Raw genomic sequence first — 16,711 nt, forward strand, 5'->3', positions numbered from 1 at the left:
GTTTTATGAATTGTAGTGGGATCCAATTTATTATGGACCAATAAATTATTATAACCCAATTATTATCTAGTTTGCCATTCAAAGAGATGGCCCATTTTTCTGAGTAGGTAGCATAGACGGGAAAACTATTAAGAGTTTTTATTTACTTAGTAGTAAGGGAGATTGCATAATATATTAGGGGTAAATGATGTGATGTTATTTTTTCGAATTTTATCTCTGATTAATTGATATGAGAAATTGTATATTGGGGTAATTTATTGTGGTTCGAGATATTGTGATTTGAGATTTTCGAAATAATATTGTTAGCATTGCATAATTCGTGGGGCAAATTATAGTTCGTTTCCATATAGGATTGTATAATTAGAAAAGTTAAAGTATAATTTATTTCCATGTATAAGATTCCAAGAATTATCAACTTAAAATGTTAGTAATGATGCCAAATTATGTAAAATCAATTAGTTTAAGTCGATGGCCCAACTTAGAACGTGGTTTGCGCTATTTACAATTCATAAGTCAGGCCCATCAAAGTGGGAAGACATTTGGGCGGGAAACTACTAAGAGAATTTTATTCTCTTAGTAGTAGGGGGATTCTTCATCACAAAGTCCATTCCTTTGTACCTGATTTAATTTTATTGCTTCTAATCGTCAGCTTGTTCTTAATATTGACAAATTCTCATTTAAGACGTGCATATCACATGATTGATAATGCTCATCTGGTTAGATTTATTTTATTTTCTTTGTTGATCAGGAGAGGCGATGGCGAGTATGGACTCGAACCTCAAAAGATGTTGTGTGGATAGACTAACCAGTCTACACGATGATTTATTGACTCGAATTTTGTCGATGCTCCCAACCAAGGATGCTGCTGCGACACAAGTACTATCCAAGAGAATGAAACAATCTTTCTGTTGTATAACAAGTATCGACTTGGATGACTCTCCTATATCATATTGCGTAGAACGACATCCCCATTTGGTTGAGCGGTTCTCTCTTTTTGAGTCATTTGTCGACAATGTATTGCATAAATTATCTCTGTTTCAGCAGCCTCTTACCCGTTTTAGACTTCATTTGGGCGGGGACAAAAAAATCCTCGCTCGTTCATATTACAAGGGGCACAGATGTAAGAAAGATTGTTTCCCAGACCCCCAACCCACCCGTCTTTATACATGGATATCTTACCCGTTAGCCCATTGTGGGCTCAGGGAACTTGACCTCTCCTTTCATGTACGCAACCCTTGTGAATATAAGAAAGATTCGCCTTCAGCCACCAACAACAAGTGATAGAGAGGTCTTCAAGAACAGGACAATTCGAAACTAGCCTTGTGAGGAAGTCGTCCAGACTCCGAAAATAAACATCGAATCTAATTCGTTTACTAATACTGCGAAAAGCAATCTGGAATTAATTTTGATGATGAGAAACTAACCCTAACTACACAACTAGTACTGTACTAGATAACAATCAAAACAGTAATTATTGTGTGGGTAGAATTATATATCAGAATTTTCCTTTGTCTCGGTCATTTGCTTATGTTTGTTTAACTTTATTTATTAACGAAAGCTAAACAAATGATTGAGACGAAGAGAGTATTCAGGTAGCAACAGAAAAAAAACAGAACAATCTTCGTAAGAGAATGATAATGATGATTAGAGGAATAATAAAGGAATAAACTTTGATGATAAACAAGCAAAAAGGCAAGTCGGTTGGTCTTGCTTAAGACCGTCTTAGGTCAAAATTTCAGAGACCTTTCTTTATTTCCATCTTTTTTTAATCGGGTGCAAGAGCACTTAAAACAAGAATTAGGGCAAGTTTAATTCAATGAAATCAGATAAATTCAGTTAAAACAATCATCATAAAAGAAATAAAAACTTCAAATTAAATGAAGAAAAGAATGGCTTACTAGTTTGATTGTGAACGAAATCAGAACACATTAAGGTGAAGTCCTGATAAATTGATAATATTTGTATTTATATAATAATTATATTAAACTAAATATAATTTGGTCAGATTTAGGTAATTTAGATGAAGTCCATAAATTGGAAGAGGAGGTTCGTGTCACATATCATAAGTCATAACCCACACAACTATGGTCACAGATATGGATACGGATATGGACATGAATACGGCCCTAGATACCGTGATAATTATGGTAACCCATGGAGCAATACATCTTATATAACGATGAAATTTCGCCAACTTCGCCAAGATGAACAAGCATAAGCATCATCTTGTGACTTTCATACTGAAACTAATATTGTAATTAAGGGCAGCTCGGTGCACGATGGCGTCCCCGCAAGACAAAGATCATACAACCTGTTGTATGATGTAGAATCCGAGCTGAGTTTTTGAACTCACACACTTAAACATAAAAAAATAAACTCTTACAAAACTCAGAAAAATTACACATAAGCTCGGATTAATGTATAAGGTTGTACCATGCTCATTATACAACTGGTTGTATAATAGTATTTGTGCGAGACGAGGGTCCGGGGAAGGGTCCCATCACAAGGGTGTATACATCATGAGGGTAAAGGTGAAATCCAAATCATGGTTTTAAGCCTGTCACTTCTCTCAGTGCTGCCAAATCCTGACAATCAGTAGGTCTCGTGAGAGACCGTTTCCCGACTCTCACTAAATTAGTGGGAGACATAACATGGAAAATATAAATTAAATAACTTTACCAGAGGTCTGTCAATAACACTATTAAGAGACCGTCTTTCTAAAGTTTTTGTGACGATGAAGAGGAACATCATTGACCAAGAACGACCAACTGCCAGAAATCTAACACTGTGAGTGCGGTTCCACAAAACCATATTGCATGGTTACATCGAACTGGCAATCATTCAATCAAACAATAATACGAAGTAGAACATGAGTTTTCATGGTTACATCGAACTGTACCTATCAATAGATAGTCAAAATATAGAGAAACTAATTAAATTATGCAAAAATCAATTGTAGTTTGGTTAATCATCATCGGAATATATTATAGAACATGAGTTGGATGCCCTCGGTATCTTTTCGACTGAATTCTTAAATTTATTATACTTAGAAGCATCAAATAGGATTCCTCCGCGTGTTTTTGACATGGATATAACAAACTCTTTCAAAACGGATGCTTTATCAAGAAGAAATGTCATAATTTTCAGTTCTTGGTCACGCCCATGGCAATTGTAAATCCTGATTCGTTTGAGATGAAATTCGCAACATGAAAGGATTGTATTTGTTTGAGTTATTCCCCAGCTAAGAGCTTTCCAAGCAGCTTCATAAGGAGCTTTATCAGAATCGTCTGGATTATGTAAAGGACATGTATCGTCTCCCCAATCAAATAAACCCTGCAAACACACACCATTTTACAACACAGTTAGGTGTTTTTTTCCTAAATAATAGCCCGGAGAAGAAAATACGGACTAACCTCCCGAAAAACAAGTTCTTCTAACAAAGGTGAACGATGAAGGATCAACAACAGCACAATATCCCATTTTGCGTTACATACTAAATCACATAGTTCACCCAACTTTAAAGTTCTTAGATTACCAAACATAGGTAGTGGATCCTTCAACTTTACAGCATAGTAAAAACCCTTCAATAAAACAAGAAAACTTATATATATGATCATAAAATTAATTACCGAGTTAAATGTTGAACATTAGACAAGGCTCTTAAAAGGGGAGAGACAAACCGCAAAAGACCATCCGAGCAGAGTTAAATGTTTAACATTAGACAAGGCTCTTAAAAGACTAAGCTGTTTCCGGAATGAAGTCTCGAAAGTGCCAAATCTCAACGGGAACGTAATATCGATGCAAGCTTCGACAAGATCATTCAAATGTAATATATAGTTTAATGCTAAATTGTCTAAATAATCAAAATACTGCAAATTAGGGGTGTCAATATGAAGAAGGTCGCTGTTTTTTTCTATATCATTGTACTTGTTAATAATGAAGACAAATCGCCGAAGGGAATGAGAGGAAATGATAAGACGGTCCGCCTTGAGCCACCAACAATAAGTGATAGAGAGATCTTCAAGAACAGGACAGTTTGAAACTAGCCTAGTCACAAAGTTGTCCTCGGTAAAAACAAAGGAACGGAGGTGAAGGAGTTTCAAGTTCGGGAGACAAATAACCGGGATTTCATTGTTACCATTAATCTCAAGATTGATATCAAGCCTCAACACCTCTAATGATTGACGAGCGAAAATTTCCAGGGGAAGCTTACATTCTGCAGGGTTTTTAACATGAAAGCTTAGGTCAAGTTCCCTGAGACCACAATGGGCTAACGGGTAAGAGATCCATGCATAAAGGCGGGCGGGTTCAGGGAAAGAAGCTTTCTTGCATGTGTGATTCTTGTCGAAGTAACAATAGCTAATGGTTTTGTCCGAGCCCAAACAAAGTCTAAACCGGGTAAGAGGCTGCTGATACTCGGATAATTTATGTAGTACATTGTCGATAAATGACTCAAAAAGAGAGAAACGCTCAACCAAATGAGGGTGTCGTTCAACGCAATGTGATATAAGAGAATTATCCAAGTCCACACTTGTTATCCAACAGAAAGCTCGTCTCATTCTCTTGGACAGTACTTGGGCCGCAGAAGCATCCTTGGTTGGGAGCATCGATAAAACTCGAGTCAGTAATTCATCAGGTAAACTGGTTAATCTATCAGGCCGCAGTAAACTGCTACTTGTAAAGCGCCTTTTCTGTTTCTGGTCCAAACTCGCCATCGTCAATCCTGTTTAAAAAAAACACAGAAGAAAATAAACATCCAAAACGTGAAATTAATTGATAAATTGATAATATTTGCATTGTATTTATATTAAACTAATCTGTTTAGTTATAGGAAATTAAGATGAAGTCCTGATAAATTGGAAAGTATGCCACCATATACCGAGTGATCGTTAATTGTCATACTCAAAATAAGAAATATGATCAATTTAAGGAAAATAATTTATTTACATAAATATAGAATTAAATTTGATAAAAAATTAAACTAAATATAATTTTGGTTAGAATTAGTAAATTTCAGTGGAAAGCTTACATTCTGCAGGCTTTTTTACATGACAGAAGAGGTCACTAGACGAGGAAAATATTGAGGCTTAAAATCAACACAAGAATTAAGCCAGTGGACCAAATATGAGCCCGCCTTTTCGACAAAATGCTCGTCCGACACGCTTCTTCGGTACCCATAAAAGAAATTATATGATGTATGATATAATCTGGCAATTCTGATAACATATCCATGGTATCTAACTACCCATGTCTTGCTTTCTTTCCATCAACCACCATTTTCATTTCATTGAGAATAATGTGAGTGCAATTAATTGGGGTTTGATGACATATGTACCATTGTACCTTATTAGTTTTTCATCAGTTTGTAATTGGTTTCTCAGGAGACTTACTCGTAAAATTCATAATCCGACCCAAAATAATCCCGATATAACTCTGGCCGGATATAACTCATTGCCTGTTTTTTTTACCCGGCCCGGCCAAGCCCCAAAGTCCGTAAAAAGAAAGTAAATAACGAACTATGTTGCTAGAATTTTTTATTACACAAGTTGGCTCGTAAGTGTAGTTCATTAGCTACTACAATATAGATAAGGATTTAATTAACGAGAATAATCTCACTTCATCTTTACACTCTCTTCTCATAATGATCCAAGCTTTTATTAATCTCGTAACAATCCAACTTTTTAGCCCCATCTTCTTTAAATGCCCCTATCATTAGAGGTGTACACTGGACCAGGTCGGGCTAAGGGGGCTGGGCTGGGTGGGTGCACCACTGACACAACATTAATGAGAACCGGGTTGGGCTGGGCCAGTGCTGGGCATTTAACAGGCCCACTCAATAACGGGCTAGTGTCGGGTCAGGCTAGGCCTCTATATTTTTTAATTTTGTGTTTGGGCCGGGCCGGGCTGAGGAAGTCGTGGCACTAGCTCGACACTAGGGGATGACCGGGCTGGACCGTATGCTGACCGGGCTGACATCTCTCAATACTTTCTAATATCGTTATTTTAAGGAAAATGAAATGGCGTCACCGGGTGACACCCAATTTGGGCGCACCCTCTCACATAGGGTGAGTGGGGAACCCTTCAATTAAGAATGGTTGTGAGAGGGTGGCACTTAATTTGGGCGTCACCGGGTGACGCCCTATCACTATCTTGTCGATTTATTACTAGTTATTTTTATCTCAATTAAACAAGGTGGGTCAATTAGGACAAACTTTAAGCAAATGAGCCAAAGTCAAGGTGACCAAATAATACATCTCAATCTCACTTCGATGCCAAAACAGAACTTACCTTTAAATTACCCGATGACCATCATATTCCCTCCTTCGTTAACCTTTAAATGACAGCACCACCACAATTCTCCAATTAAGCCGTCATGGTTCCACATTTCCACCAACCAGCCCAAAAACAACCCTCCGAAAACAACCATCGACGACACCTTTTCGGTTAAAATTACCCGAGGGAATGTAAATAAGAATAGCAAAAATCGGACAATTAATCAATCAAACTAAAATAGAACATGAGTTTTCATGATTACATTGAACTGTAAGTATTAATAGATAGTCAAAATACAGAGAACTTTATTAAATAATGCAAAAATCAATCGTAGTTTGGTTCATCATCGGAATATATTATAGAACATGAGTTGGATGCCCTCGGTATCTTTTCGAGCTCGTTCTTAAAATGACCATACTCAAGAGCATCAAATAGGACTCCTCCGGGTCTTTTTGACATGGATATAACAAACTCTTTCAAAACGGATGCTTTACCAAGAAGAAATCTCATCATATTCAGTTCTTGGTCACGCCCATGGCAATTGTAAATCCTGATTCGTTTGAGATGAAATTCGAAACATGAAGGGATTATTCGAGTTACTCCCTTATCAGCTTCCCAAGCAGCTTCATAAGGAGCAGTAATATGATGGTTTGGAGCATGATAAACACATGTATAGTCTGGATCACTAAAGAAACCCTGCAAACAAACAACACACCATATTTTTTCTTAAAATCGTGTTTTTAATTGAAAGATAGTCACAAAAATTAGCACGGAGAAGAAAATACGGACTAACCTCTATAAAAACAAGTTCTTCTAACAAAGGTGCACGATCAAAGATCAACAACAACACAATATCCCATCTTGTGTTACATAATTGATCACATAATTCACCCAGCTTTAAAGTTCTTAGATTACGAAACATAGGTAGTCGATCCTTTAACTTAGCATAATAATAAAAAATCTGAATAGACCATCCGAGCAGAGATAAATGTTTAACATTAGACAAGGCTCTTAAAAGACTAAGCTGTTTCCGGAATGAAGTCTCGAAAGTGCCAAATCTCAACGGGAACGTAATATCGATGCAAGCTTCGACAAGATCATTCAAATGTAATATATAGTTTAATGCTAAATTGTCGAAATAATCAAAATACTGCAAATTAGGGGCGTCAATATGAAGAAGGTCGCTGTTTTTTTCTATATCATTATTATACTTGTCAATAATGAAGACAAATCGCCGAAGGGAATGGGAGGAAATGATAAGACGGTCCGCCTTCAGCCACCGACAATAAGTGATAGAGAGATCTTCAAGAACAGGACAGTTTGAAACTAGCCTAGTCACAAAGTTGTCCTCGGTAAAAACAAAGGAACGAAGGTGAAGGAGTTTCAAGTTCGGGAGGAAAATAATCGGGATTTCATTGTCTCCAGACTCACCAGTAATCTTAAGTTTGATATCAAGCCTCAACACCTCTAATGATCGACAAGCGAAAATTTCCGGGGGAAGTTTACATTCTTTAGGGTTTTTTACACGAACGGATAGGTCAAGTTCTCTGAGGCCATCATGGGCTAACGGGTAAGATATCCATGCATAAATACGGGCGGGTTGGGGGTCTGGGAAACAATAAGCTTTCTTACATTTGTGGCCGTTGTAATATCGACGAGGAAGGATGGTATTGTCCCCGCCCAAATGAAGTCTAAACCGGGTAAGAGGCTGCTGAGACGACGACTCAGATAATTTATGCAATACATTGTCGATAAATGACTCAAAAAGAGCGAATCGTTCTATTAGATGGGGACGTTGTACGCAATATGATATATGAGAATCATCCAAGTCGATACTTGATATCCAACGGAAAGGTCGTTTCATTCTCTTGGACAGTACTTGTGTTGCTGCAGCATCCTTGGTTGGTAGGATCGACAAAATTCGAGTCAGTAAATCATCAGGTAAACTCGTTAATCTATCCTCAGAACACGGCTCAAGTAAACTGCTACTTGTACGGCACCTTTTAGGTTTCCGGTCCAAGCTATCCATCCACACTCCGAAAATATACATCGAATTTAATTCGTTGTTTTATACTGCGAAACGAAAATCTGCAATTAAATTTGATGATCACAATTCACAAACTAACCCTAACTACACAATTAGTACTAAATATACTTCGATGATAAATAAACAAGCAAAAAGGAAAGTTCAAAAAATACTTTAAATTAATAAGTGAAGAAAAGGATGACTTACTACTTTGATGAAAAGTGAACGAAATCCAACATTAAGATAAGTCCAGGTAAATTGTTAATTTTTTGTATTTATATTGAACTAAATTTAGTTAGATTTTGGAAATTAAGATGAAGTCGAAGGATGCCGCGAGAGATTTAAGTCCAAGACCGATTAGTTTCGGTCGGGACTGAATGGACCGAAATATAGGTGTTTTGCGATCTCAAATTTATAAAGTAATCAAGTATTTTATAGCCAAAACAATACTATAAATACGGTAATGTATTATACAACTGATTGTATATACATACAACTTATTCAATGTAGTTTAGCTTTGTTACAAAGTTGTAGAGCTATATTAACAAAATTATCGAGCTATCGTACAAAGTTATTGAGCTTAACAGAATAATTATTAAACTCAATACTTCGTAAAATAGCTCAATAACTTGTAAAATAGCTCAACAACTTTGTGTAAGAACTCAACAACTTTGAGGCGGTTGTACAATACTATTATACAACTGGTTGTAGGATAATATTTGTGCTTTAAATATGGGTAGTTACGTATTTTAATCAACTATTTTGAGACTTAAAGATAAAAAATCATAAATTTCGGTCTAGGACCGAAAAATACAGGTTAGGTTCGGACTAAGACCAATTTCTTTAGATCCGGTCCTCGGTCTACCAAATTATTTTTTCCGGTCTTCGGTTAAATCCGATTTGGTACAGTCCGATCCAGGTTTGGGCTTATGCGTAGCCCTACCTACCATCCAGTTTTAAGCAAGACTTGCTCTTAAATATCTAAATAATATACTCCATATAAACTTGTTATGTTTGAAAAACAAAATATCAGGTAGCTTATTTAACTAAAGTAATTCATTTGACCAATTTTGGTTATCTTTTTCTTTTCTTTTTCAAGGGTTCGACAAGTACGTGGTAACTTATTTAAGCAAATAAATTACCTGAAATGAAATGCTATTTGGGGCTAGCATTTGAGAAATCCGGTACCTAATTCTAATTTTTTTGTACTCTTCACTCTATCTATAATATTACATAATTATAATACTCCCTCCATTCAACAATTATCACCCCATTTCTCCAATTTATGTGAGGGGTATTATATTGGGATGAAATGATAAAAGTTGAATGGAGGGAGTATATTATTTTAAGACGTTTCAATCTATCTATAATATTAAATAATTATAATATATTATTTTAAGACGTCTCATAAGAGTTAGTTTTTTGTTTTTTGTTTTTTTATCTGTTTCATCTTAGTTAGTTTTTAGTATATTTAATAATCGCTCTCATCAATTTAGTGAGCTTAGTTTTCAACTACTGTTTCACATCTTAGCTATATTCCCTCAAAAAAAAAAAGTAATTTTTTTGGTCTAAACCATCCGGTAATTCGAACCACATTGAGCCGACTAATCCGGATTTCGGAGCGTGTCCAAGGATTACGGTATTTGAACCCCTCCCAATCGCAGTTGTGGGGGATCGATCCGCAGACCTCCCTACCAAGCGCAGCCCATACTACCACTGCGCCAACCAACGATTATAAGCATATTTGTTTTTTTAGTGCATCATTGCCTTTAAAGGCAGCGGAACATTTGTACAAACTAGTTGTTGTATCGCGCGCGTTGCGCGCGATACCCCAAGATATTTCGACTTGTTTCTTGGGCTATGATCAATGCATGTTGCTGGTGTTAATAGGTTAAAGTAAAGTTGATGGATCTATACCGTTTATTTGTCGTTCCTAGTAATATAGTGTTCTTACAACTTTCCAGTGCGCACAATGTCATTTGGCAACCATATTCTTTAAGTAATTGAACACATCTTAATACATTAACTTTCTAATCTTAGAACCTGGTTTTTGAGAAAACTTTCGACTATCATATTCTCAAGGCAAATAAATTCGAACTAAAACTATTGTGCTAACACTTACTAAATGATTTTCATTAGTTAAGAGGATTGATTACAATCACACCTTTTCCCTGAAATCTTTCTAGAAAAAATGAATAGAAACTAATGTTTGTTGGTAAAAATTTTGATCCACGTTTATCAAGAGTGTAGCCGATCCATTACAAAACTGAGGTTCTTTCTTTAAATGAAGTAATTCGAGATTAAAACAAAGGAGAGCCCAAGAATTTAACATGGTTTGAAAAGGCTTAAAATTTGGCATTCAACATCAATATTGTAGTTGATACGTTATCGCTACGGTACAAACTAATTGAACATCTAACCAAAAGATGTGAAATTTTGTTAATCACAATTTTGCTACCTTCATCCCTTCTTGCTTCTATCTTATTCATGGCTTTACCGTCAATTTCATCATCGGAACCCACTCTTCTACCTGGTTTATCATCAAAATCCAAAGTCATGTTAGGTGCTGGATCACAAGCATGAAAAAATAGGTTTTATGAGGATTATATGGGATAGTGAAAGGAAAGAGATAATGGGGACAGACCGTGATGATAACCAACAATTACGTTTCCTTTCAAATCAGAATTCAACCTTCTACGACGGGAATCCTACACTTCAATTAAACACTCAAGTCATATTCCTAGAATTTTCTCATATATCCTTCCTACAATCAACTCTCGTTAATGCTTAGAGTTACGGTAGTCCTAAGGACTGTACAACTTTCTTAAAACAATAGCAATTCAATTCTCACTCGCCTTAAATAGAAACAATCCCCAATCCTTAATGACCGTTCAACTTTCTTAAATCAAGTGCACAATTCAATTTTTATTCACATCACAAACACAAACAACAATCACGGATCAACTAAATTAAAAAACACACTTTACTCTCTTCGATCTCCCAATTTAATCATTTACCAATAGGACAACTGCTATTTCAATCTCTTCAATCTCCAATGGGACAATAACTTTCTTAAATCAAGTGCACAATTCAATCTCTTCAACCAAAAGGTTTTAATCTTTATTTTTTATTTTTTTTACTAAAACCCAGCAGTAGCTCCTGAAAAATCGGGTAAGAAATGGATAAAAAAGGGCAGCCCGGTGCACGATGGCGTCCCAGCTAGGCGAGGGTCCGGTCCGGGGAAGGTTCCCACCACAAGGGTGTAATAAGGGCAAGCCTTCACTTGCCATTTTGGCAAGAGGCCGCTCCTAGGACTTGAACCCGTGACCTCATGGTCACAAAGCAACACCTTAACCGGTGCGCCAAGGCTCCCCTTCAGGTAAGAAATAGATAATGTGGAAGAATTTTAGTTAGTTACCAAGTCCATGTGTTCTCATGTCCATGCTGAGGTGCTCTACTCAAAGCTTTTCAATTTCTTGAGCCATTCCCATAAACTCGGCTCCATAGCTTGATTTTGTTCTACCTGTTCCTCATTTGTGGAACATTTGTTTTCTGCTCATAGTCGAGAGCTCTCCTACATACAACACCAAAAAAAAGTAGAAATTAAGCATTTCACAAGAAGCTTTATAACTCAAAAGCTAACTAACATAAAGATCCTAAACGGCAAAAGATGGAGTATGTATGATACATAGTTTGCTATAATAGCGGTTTCCTAAGAAACCACACGCTAACAAAAGCAATACATGGCCGTAAATCGCTAGCCTTTGAGGAGAACTTAACGAATCTCCAGCTCCAAGCTCGTGCCCACAACTCCAGCCCCACAAAATAACCATCTCAAAAATCGGCAAACAAAATAATAAACAATAAGAAAAGGAATTTTTTGATGAAAATCAACTTCTAAATATAAAAAACGATAACCCATCAACCCAAACTCAATACCCCATCACAATCTAACTCTAAGCAACAATTTTGCAACACAATGCAAAAAAAAAAAAATCATTTTAGCGACATTCAAGCCACCAATTTTGTATGATACATAGTTTGCTATAATAGCGGTTTCCTAAGAAACCACACGCTAACGTGTTAATGACATGGTTACTCGGCTTCAAAACATAGCCTATAATGAGAACTTGTAAGGTAAAAATGCAAATTCCTCTCCCCAAAGTGGTAATGGTGACGAGGAATAAAGTTATTCAAATAGACCTTTGCAAAAAATCCGTAGAACCCTACATATTAAGTACCCTATTCTAAACCAGGAAGCTGGAGTGATGGAGATGGGGCCTGAAGTAAGCCTTTCTGAAACCACACTGGAACTACAACCCCTTGTTTATGTAGAAGAGATCTTTTTGACACAGTTTTTACAGAGGGATAAGAGACATCCTCACAGAAAAGTCACATAAGAATGTCTGTTTTGATGGAACTTGAATTTCTGTAAAAGTTATAAGGCAAATGCCTTGTTCAGGATCAATTCCGGCAAGCCAATTTGAGCAAAGACCAGGCCGCTTTCTCTTAAGGCTTTGTCCATGCATGAGACAATGATCACGGTCAAATGGACTTCTATGGGATGAGCAGTTGGAGAGGAGGAAATGGAGAAAAGCCCTGGACTAAGCATTCCAAAGACATTTGGACAAAAGGGAAATCCTCTAAAACCTTAAATTCATTTGAAATGGATCCGCATAAATGAGAGAAATCTTAAATATTAGTGTATTTGAGAAATCTTAAATATTAGTGTATTTACATAAGCTATAAACAAACCAAAGAATTACCATAAGGACGGTCCTCCTTTCCTTTTGGTTATATTCATACAGATCATCACGCCCTTCACGCCCTTCAGGTGAGGCAAAATATTGTAATCTTTCTTTCTCGTGCTCCGCAGTTGCAAAGTGACTCATCACCTGCAGATACATTGACGGTAATATGCCATTTGAAATTATACAAATTCAATTATCTCCATACTATGGGTTAACAAAGTCGCACAGTACTTGGTGTTCAACCAAAGTAAACTCTAGTCATTAGTTTCTCCAAGTAGCAAAGGAAGTATCTAGTAAACCCAAGTAAAAGAATAGATTTTTAACCGCAGACACACACATAGAAAACCCTCAGTAGCAACTTGCACAACAAAATAGACATACAGAGAGATATAAGCGTGACAAAGCGTGCTAGATTATTTACCCAGATGAATATACCACCTTTTCATTGACATTTAGGAATAACATGAAATGCATATCAAAAAAAAATTAACAACTTAATTCTATGGTAGTACCTCCAAACTAATTCTCGGAATTGTGAACAACCCGCTCTATTTTTTCCAAGTATTTTCTTCATTCCAGGAGTAAATCACATTCAAGCTTATCAGTTAGAACCTCAAACCAGACTTCATTTCTAATCCCCAGATTCACTCTATTTCTCCATTCAATGCCATCATTAATGCCACATATACGGCCACAATACAACAACAAATAGGCAAGAAATTGGCTCTATTACTTGCCGTTTCACTTTCTTCTGAAACTGAATGTTTATAACACGAGGTTGTGCTCTCAGATCTAATTAGAAACACAAGGTAATAAATTAGTATTTGCGACTATGCCTAATACGAGTATAAACTTCCGTTCAAATATTTTCAGCCATTTTCCCCGAAGTTGTTGCTTTCTACCAACCATTGATTATATTTATAACTAACAACAAAGCTAGTGTATCTCAAAATCGAAATCAAAGGCTCAAAAACCAACAAATGTCATTCTAAGGCAACATTTAATTATGAAGTACCATCAAAATATGATTTACCTCATCTAAAATCATCGAACTTGCGAAAAGCTCGTATAAATCACATGGTTAACTACTCCATTAGCAAATCATCAAACGATTGTCTTTGATCTCCTCTTACTTATGTAGGCTATGAATGAACACATGGTTAACTACTCCAAAAGCTCGTATTAATCATATGGTTAACAACTCCATAAGGACGGATGTAATTTAAAGTTCTTTGAATTTGATGAAGGATAATAGATTTAGGGCATTGTCAAAATCAAAAACTGTAATTCATATGAAATGTCCAAAATACTTGGGGTCCTAAAGTAACAAGAGCTTCCATTTGAGTACCACCCAACACAAAACAGCCAGTACTCCGTATATGAAAAGAATTCTATCAGAATCAGTTCCAAATATCCTACCATTTCCAATACTATAGGCTACAATACTATATACGTACTCCATTAAAAAGTGCCAAGCTAATACTAACAGGAGGAAGTAATACAAAAACTATGTGACATACCTAAGAGAAGCAGAAGTGATGAATAGGTGTTGTGAGAGCGAGTAACATAAGCTTCAATTATTGCTTCTCGTTCTTCTCTTTTTGTTCTTTCCTACGAAACGTCACTACATCAACATCTTTGTCCATCAAATAGGAGCAGGCCTTGCACATCTACATCTGTCCATCAAATAGGACTACACCCTTGCAAAGAAAACTGTCGTATTAGTAAAAAATAGATAATCATTCCCATTCCTGTAAAAAAGAGGGAGGAACATAGATATACCAAGAAAGTGATCAAGTATAGTGGTGGTGACCATTAATAACAAATTAGGGTTTGCAAAAGTAAGGTAGCTAACTGAAATGAAGAAAAGAGGAAGGAGCAGGAGGGAGCAAAACTGGGTGTTTGAGGAAGAAGCGGGATGGAGCAAACCATTATATTGATTTCGAAGGGGGTGAGAGTTGAAAGGGATGAATGGATCCAAATCCCTAGATCAAACTGATTATGAAGCCCAGTTAAACCCGCCTCAATTTCAGCATAATCCAAATACCCATTGCTCCACTTATCGAAAAATTAAATAAGCTCATAATCCTCGCCTCGCTCTCCTCCTTAGTCTCTTATAATTAACATAATAAATCAAATTGTATCAATGGAAACCCAGGTCAAGCCATAACCCAATATAATATCAAACATATCAAATACATGAACAAATTAACTCAAACAAATACATAGAATCCAGGGGAACTAATCGCAATAAAGCAGGTAACTGAATAAAAAATAAAAGATGAAGTATATGGAAAGGGCCACATTTGTATTTCATCAAATCAAAACCCCTAATTTTTCATCCGGATTTAACAAAACGAAAAAAAAATGCCTTTTTACCATCTTAATCTTCAGAACCATCAGAATAATGTTTTATGATCTTTAAAGGAAAAGTGTCCCCTCATTGAGACAAAACGAATCACCATTACTTATTGAAAGTATAAATTTGTCAAGCCAATTGATGAGTGTAATATAAGGATTGGGGATGAAAATACAATAACGACACCAATAAACCGCTGAAAATATACGCATCAGAGAATCAATCACATAAACAACAATTATCTAACAAAAGATAAAAATTTACCATATATATGTCATTTAGATGAGACTTTCATTCAAGACGAGAATCATGCTTAATATTGATTCGATGAAACTGTATATGATTCGCCCAGGTGTGTGGAGGATGCTTAATCTTGTTATTGTAAACTTAGACGACAAGAACTGTATGAGATGTTTCAGAAATGAGTTTCTCGTGGAGGGGTGATCTGACGAATACGCCAACGCTGATCAGGCATATCGTCTTTATTTTAATCAGGTTACTATCAAGATCTAATCGGGTCGCCATAGATGAGGTTAGTTTCAGGGGAAGGAGGTTTGATTAGTGAAGGAGATAAAGAAGAGAGGACAGGAGAAGCGGAGAGAGCTAGAGAGGGGAGTGAGAGAGAAGTGAAAGGAGCGAGTGAGCGACTTGTTTTAGGTTAGTTGAAATGCTGTGTTTTGAGAGCAAAATTGCCAAAGTTGTGCGAATAAGTTACTATTCATCGATGAACAGTAAAGTACCTTGCTCACTTTTTTGTAAGGTAGGTAGATGTACAATTAACATGGACTCATATAAGCCGTATCTCATATTTATAATTTTGTAGCTAAAATGGATATGTTTCTCTGCTGTCTACAAAAGAAACAAAAAAAGCATGTAATTTATTATTATTAGTATGAAATAGCCAAAATGGTTCATTAGAGTGGTTACGTCTATTTCTCTGGTAAAAAAACAATTCTTTGATGCAATTTTCGACGCAATTTTCAGCTTGTATGATTGTGGAAACATCATCTTGGTATCGCTATTACAAAAGTAAAAGTGCGTATGTATATCTTGTTCCTCCTTACCCCGCAATTTGCGGTAGCTATTAAAATACCGGGTGATATTATTTTCATTATGATTCCCTAATTAACATAATTAATTCATATTAGCCGGCTCAATCTTTTTCCTTTCTTTCTCGTAAAAATGTTCTCAATTACTTCCTCCGTCCCATTATAATCGTCTTGGATATGAGTTTGGTGTACAGAACACCATAACTCATACTGAATTCTACTGATATACAACAATATAGTGCAGAAATGTAAA

General features: G+C 36.2%; 2 protein-coding genes and 1 long non-coding RNA gene across 9 annotated transcripts; all 3 read right to left on the bottom strand.

The window, feature by feature from the left end:
• Positions 1-2,939: 2,939 nt before the first annotated feature.
• On the bottom strand, positions 2,940-4,715 carry LOC141608864 (F-box/LRR-repeat protein At4g14103-like). Its single transcript, XM_074428209.1, has 2 exons — positions 3,414-4,715; positions 2,940-3,333 (listed from the first exon to the last, which is right to left on the bottom strand). The coding sequence occupies exon 1, from the start codon at positions 4,713-4,715 to the stop codon at positions 3,648-3,650; it is 1,068 nt and encodes a 355-aa protein (XP_074284310.1). The 3' UTR covers positions 2,940-3,333; positions 3,414-3,647.
• Positions 4,716-6,597: 1,882 nt separating this feature from the next.
• Positions 6,598-8,326, bottom strand: LOC141608865 (F-box/LRR-repeat protein At4g14103-like). The gene is made up of 2 exons (XM_074428210.1): positions 7,067-8,326; positions 6,598-6,969 (listed from the first exon to the last, which is right to left on the bottom strand). Exons 1-2 carry the CDS (start codon positions 8,321-8,323, stop codon positions 6,598-6,600), a joined length of 1,629 nt encoding a protein of 542 aa, XP_074284311.1. The 5' UTR covers positions 8,324-8,326.
• A 2,231-nt stretch (positions 8,327-10,557) lies between these two features.
• Positions 10,558-16,162, bottom strand: LOC141606854 (uncharacterized). 7 transcript variants are annotated; one of them, XR_012526858.1, is made up of 6 exons: positions 15,674-16,162; positions 14,571-14,743; positions 13,066-13,194; positions 11,718-11,873; positions 10,944-11,012; positions 10,558-10,829 (listed from the first exon to the last, which is right to left on the bottom strand). It is a non-coding gene; the product is annotated as an uncharacterized LOC141606854 (long non-coding RNA). The 7 variants fall into 7 exon arrangements; XR_012526853.1 differs by having other exon boundaries at positions 14,571-14,750; positions 15,674-16,161; XR_012526852.1 differs by having other exon boundaries at positions 10,944-11,007; positions 14,571-14,750; positions 15,674-16,160.
• Between the last annotated feature and the right edge of the window lie 549 nt (positions 16,163-16,711).

This window comes from Silene latifolia, chromosome 10 (assembly GCF_048544455.1).
Source record: "Silene latifolia isolate original U9 population chromosome 10, ASM4854445v1, whole genome shotgun sequence".
NCBI classification, from domain to species: domain Eukaryota; kingdom Viridiplantae; phylum Streptophyta; class Magnoliopsida; order Caryophyllales; family Caryophyllaceae; genus Silene; species Silene latifolia.

Excerpts from the sequence above, each read along its gene's own strand:
- LOC141608864 (XM_074428209.1), bottom strand. The coding sequence starts at position 4,715 with ATGGCGAGTTTGGACCAGAAACAGAAAAGGCGCTTTACAAGTAGCAGT.
- LOC141608865 (XM_074428210.1), bottom strand. The coding sequence starts at position 8,323 with ATGTATATTTTCGGAGTGTGGATGGATAGCTTGGACCGGAAACCTAAA. Across the intron at positions 6,970-7,066 it reads AAGAACTTGTTTTTATAGAG|GGTTTCTTTAGTGATCCAGA; the intron begins GTTAGTCCGTAT and ends GTTTGTTTGCAG.